This window comes from Babylonia areolata, chromosome 14 (genome assembly GCF_041734735.1).
Source record: "Babylonia areolata isolate BAREFJ2019XMU chromosome 14, ASM4173473v1, whole genome shotgun sequence".
In the NCBI taxonomy this organism is placed as follows: Eukaryota; Metazoa; Mollusca; class Gastropoda; order Neogastropoda; family Buccinidae; genus Babylonia; species Babylonia areolata.
This window is the reverse complement of record NC_134889.1, coordinates 13,460,339-13,465,338: the sequence shown is the minus strand read 5'-3', so window position 1 is coordinate 13,465,338 and position 5,000 is coordinate 13,460,339. Positions and strand designations below refer to the sequence as shown.

General features: G+C 49.4%; 1 protein-coding gene across 1 annotated transcript in view; it reads left to right on the top strand.

The window, feature by feature from the left end:
- Nucleotides 1-5,000, top strand: part of LOC143289492 (G protein alpha i subunit-like) — a 109,778-nt gene that overhangs the window by 94,374 nt on the left and 10,404 nt on the right. Inside the window, exons 5-6 of the mRNA XM_076598477.1 lie at nt 380-537; nt 3,778-3,906. Coding sequence (XP_076454592.1) covers nt 380-537; nt 3,778-3,906 — 287 coding nt within the window. The remainder of the gene's footprint in view (nt 1-379; nt 538-3,777; nt 3,907-5,000) is intronic.

Genomic DNA, 5,000 nt, shown 5'->3' with positions numbered 1-5,000 from the left:
AGCGCGTGCGTATGTGTAGGCCGTGTTTGTGTATGTGTGTGTGTGTGTGTGTGTGTGTGTGTGTGTGTGTGTGTGTCTGTGTCTGTGTGTATGTCTGTCTGGCTGTCTTTGTGTGTCTGTCTGTCTGTCTGTCTGCACGTGTTAATATGTGTTAGCGCGTGCGTATGTGTAGGCCGAGTGTGTGTGTGTGTGTGTGTGTGTGTGTGTGTGTGTGTGTGTGTGTGTGTGTGTCCGTTTTTGTGTATGTGTGAATCTCTGTGCATGTGTGGGTATGCGTGCGTGCGTGCGCGTATGTGTGCGGGTGTATTTCTTTGTCCCTTCGTTTTTTCCCTTCCCTCCTTCCTTGTTTTTCTCTGTCTCCCATGTCTCTCCTCCCCAGGCGGTGGCGGACAAGATAGCGGCACGCCTGCAGGCGGGAGACGCCCACGAGAAGATCACGGACTTCAAGTCCGAGGTGCACGTGCTGCTGGCTCATGACCACTTCCACCGCTTCCTGGAGGCCGACGAGAGGGTGGGGCTGGCGGAGAGCACGCAGTAGTGGGTCCATGGCTGTGTTCTTTGTTTGTTTGTTTGTTTATATTTTCTCTCTCTCTCTCCTCTCTCTCTCTCTGTGTGTGTGTGTGTGTGTGTGTGTGTGTGTGTGTGTGTGTGTGTGTGGCTGGCTGGCGGAGAGCACGCCATATTGTGTCCAGAAAAAAACCCTCTGTGGTGTGTGTGTGTGTGTGTGTGTGTGTGTGTGTGTGTCCCACGTGATTCATTTCTTTCTTTCATTTTCTTAGTTACTCTGTGTGTGTGTGTGTGTGTGTGTGTGTGTGTGTGTGTGTGTGTGTGTGTGTGTGTGTGCGCGTGCACGCGCGCGTGGTATAAGGCATACAACACACTCACATATAGAATGAAATACAGAGAGAGAGAACGTGTGTGTGTGTGTGTGTGTGTGTGTGTGTGTGTGTGTAAGTACCCAGACTACCACCACTTTCGAGCTGTCAGACATAAGTGTTTGTTTTTGTTTGTTTGTTTTCTCCCGGAAAGGGATTGGCTTTCTGTGGATGATGTGCCCTTTGGGGTCAGTCAAGGTGGTGACAGACAGGGGACGTTGTGTCCGACGGTACCGGTTCTCTAGGGAGGGTGTCTGAGGGACGGGGAACCGATGGCGTTATGTGGCTGGCCCACAGGGATTAGGATTCACTGCCCGGTGTGATGGCCCACAATGACCCCACCGTCAAGTTCACTCCACGGACTGGGGAAGGCCTGAAATCACTGCAATAGGAAGTCGTCTTCTTCGTTCGTGGGCTGCAACTCCCGCGTCCACTCGTATGTACGAGTGGGCTTTTAGATGTATGACCGTTTAGTACCCCTGCCATGTAGGCAGCCATACTCCGTTTTCGGGGGGTGTTGGTGTTTAGCCCGGAACTCTCAAATCCTTTCCCTAAAATGACTCCATCCCATTGGAAGTGAACCCAGTTCTTCTTCTTCTTGATCTTCTTCGGTTCGTGGGCGTCAGCTCCCAAGTTCACTCATTTGTGCAAGTGGGCTTTTTACGTATTTGACCGTTTTCACCCCGCCATTTCGACAGCCGTACCCTGTTTTTGGGGATGCGTATGCAGGGAGTGTTATTTCCATTACTCACCGAACGCTGACATGGATTACAGGTTCTTTAACGTGCGTATCTGATCTTCTGCATGCGTAAACACACGAAGGGGGTTCAGGCACTGGCAGGTCTGCACACATGTTGACCTGGCAGAAGGGAAAAATCTCCACCCTTGACTCACCAGGTGCACCGTAACCAAGGATCGAACCTCAGGAAACTCTAGCGTGAATACAGTGCTGTAATCATTCGGCCAAAAGCACTCCATGGTCAGTCAACGTGGGTCGGTATCTTTTCGACACCATCAGTTATTCAGGGGCAATAACCACACACTCCACGCAAACACACATGAAGTGTATTTAGGTCCTGCCCTAAATACATATAAAAAATAAATCAATTTTGTCTCAAAACAACTCTCTCAAGATTTGTCTAGTTTAAAAACAAAATGCGTGTTTTGACAATGCTAAAAATATTTTTTTAAAGAATGAGGGGTGAGTCTGGGCATTTAGTAAAAAAAAAAAAAATAAAAAAAATAAAAAAAGAAATATAAAGCCTGCCCTGAAATAACACCAAGAGGAGTGTTTTCTGAACCAACTTCAATGGAGTCATTCCAGGCGCTACACCGGTTCAGTCAGCAATTCACAATCACTGCCACCCCCCCCCCCCCCCCCCCCCCACCCCCACCCCCTCCCTCCTCCACATATGTCTGAGTGCCACAGACACATTAAGGTCCTTTCTTCTTTTTTTCTTTCTTTTTTTGTGCTCCAGTTCTGTCGATGTAATATCCGTGAATGTAATCTCTTATCCCAGAGAAATACTTTCAGCATCCTTGCCTCTAAGACTTACCATGTTAATGTCATCAGCTAATGACGAGATGGACACAGAGTCTTAAAAAGGCGAAAGAAGCCTGTGCATCATATAATGAAGACCAGTGTGAATGCATACCCCGGGACTATGAATGAATAAACCATCTCACTCTCTGTCTCCATCTCTGGTTCTGTCTGTTTTCATCCTGCCTTCTCCCTTCCAATCTGGATGACACTGCACTGAACTGGATGACACTGAACTGAACTGGATGACACTGAACTGAACTGGATGACACCACACTGAACTGGATAACACTGCACTGAACTGGATGACACTGAACTGAACTGGATGACACTGAACTGGATGACACCACACTGAACTGGATGACACTGAACTGGATGACACCACACTGAACTGGATGACACTGAACTGGATGACACCACACTGAACTGGTGGACACTGAACTGGATGACACCACACTGAACTGGTGGACACCGCACTGAACTGGATGACACCGCACTGAACTGTATGGCACGGCACTGAACTGGATGACACTGAACTGGATAACACCACACTGAACTGGATGACACTGAACTGGATGACACTGAACTGGATGACACTGATTGAACTGGATGACACTGATTGAACTGGATGACACTGAACTGAACTGGATGACACTGAACTGAACTGGACGACACTGATTGAACTGGATGACACTGAACTGAACTGGATGACACTGAATTGAACTGGATGACACTGAACTGAACTGGACGACACTGAACTGGACGACACAGAACTGAACTGGACGACACTGAACTGGACGACACTGAACTGGATAGATCCTGATGGAACTGGAGTAAGTTGAGTTGAACTGGTCGGGACTGAACTGAACTGCATGGGACTGAACAGAGTTATCGGCACCTGGATCTATACCCTGCTGGATGGTCAGGAAAACTGTGAAAGCAGCAGATTGTGACCGTGGAGCAGGGTAGCTGAATGGTTAAGACGATCATCTGCCAATACAGAGTCCCTGAGGATCTGGGTTCGAACCGCGCTCTCACCCTTTCTCCCATGCTTGACTGGAAAATCAAACTGAGCGTCTAGTCATTCGGATGAGACGATAAACCGAGGTCCCGTGTGCAGCACACACTTGGCACACTGAAAAAAGAACCCATGGCAACATGAGTGTTGTCCTCTGGCAGAACTCTAGAAGAAAAGAAATCCACTGTGATAGGCACACAAAATACAAACGCACGCACTCCAGGCCTGACTAAGCGTGTTGCGTTGTGCTGCTGGTCAGGCCTCCGCCTAGTACTAGGCTGTGGTGCAGCAACGCAGTGACTCCTTGAGAAACTGAAATGAACTGAAACCGTGTGTGTCAACAGTTTCTTCAAGTCCGCGGAGAGAATCCTCTCACCGTCCTACGTGCCCACGGACTACGACATCTTACGGGCCAGGCAGAAGTCCCTGGGCCTGGCTGAGACCGTGTTCAACTTCAGGGGGTTCCAGATCAGGTGAGGGGAGGGGGAGAGATGGGGGGGAAGGGGGGGAGTGGGGGGGGAGAAAGGTGTTGAAAGAGGGAGAGAGAAGGGGGAGAAAGGTGTTGAAAGAGGGAGAGAGAGGGGGGGAAGAAAGAGAGAGAGGGGGAGAGAGGTGTTGAAAGAGGGAGAGAGCGGGGGAGAAAGAGGGGGAGAGAGAGGGGGAGAAAGGTGTTGAAAGAGGGAGAGAGAGAGGGAGAGAGAGGAAGAGAAAGAGAGAGAGTGGGGGGGAGTCAGAGAGAGAGGGAAAGGGAAAGAGGGAAATAGAGGGAGAGAAGGGGGGTAAGTAGAGAGGATGAGAGTGAAGAGAGAGAGAGAGACAGAGAGGAATGATAAAGATAGGGAGAGAGAGAGAGAGAGAGAGAGAGAGAGACAGAGAGGAATGATAAAGATAGGGAGAGAGAGAGAGAGAGAGAGACAGAGAGGAATGATAAAGATAGGGAGAGAGAGAGAGAGGGGGGGGGTATAGAATGAGAGAGAGGAAGGAGATGAAAAGGGAATGAGTGAAGGAGTTTTTCTGAGGGTAATATAATAGATTCAGGAGGTGTTGGACTTCTGACCCAGTCATTAGGATTGGAGGCTCTGTTTTGCCATGGTGTCGTGTTCCTGGCAAAGGCACTTCACTACTTCACTCCGACTTCCCTCAATTCACCAGGTGTCAATGGGTAAGGAAGAGAACTGGGCCACGCCTGCCTAGTGCTGAGCCCAACACACAGTGGATGTGAATTCACTGCACTGATGGCCGTTTAATGGATCCTTGACATTCTAACCTTCACTTTAACCTCAGCAACTCCGGTTTTCAACAAGGTCCTGAAAACCAAGAACAGGAAGAAGAAGCAGAGTGGGAGAAATGAGGGGAGAGAAGTGAACTATGGTGGAGGGAGACAGAGAGAGGGGAGAGAAGTGAACTATGGTGGAGGGAGACAGAGAGAGGGGAGAGAAGTGAACTATGGTGGAGGGAGACAGAAAGAGGGGAGAGAAGTGAACTATGGTGGAGGGAGACAGAGAGAGGGGAGAGAAGTGAACTATGGTGGAGGGAGACAGAGAGAGGGGAGAGAACTGAACTATGG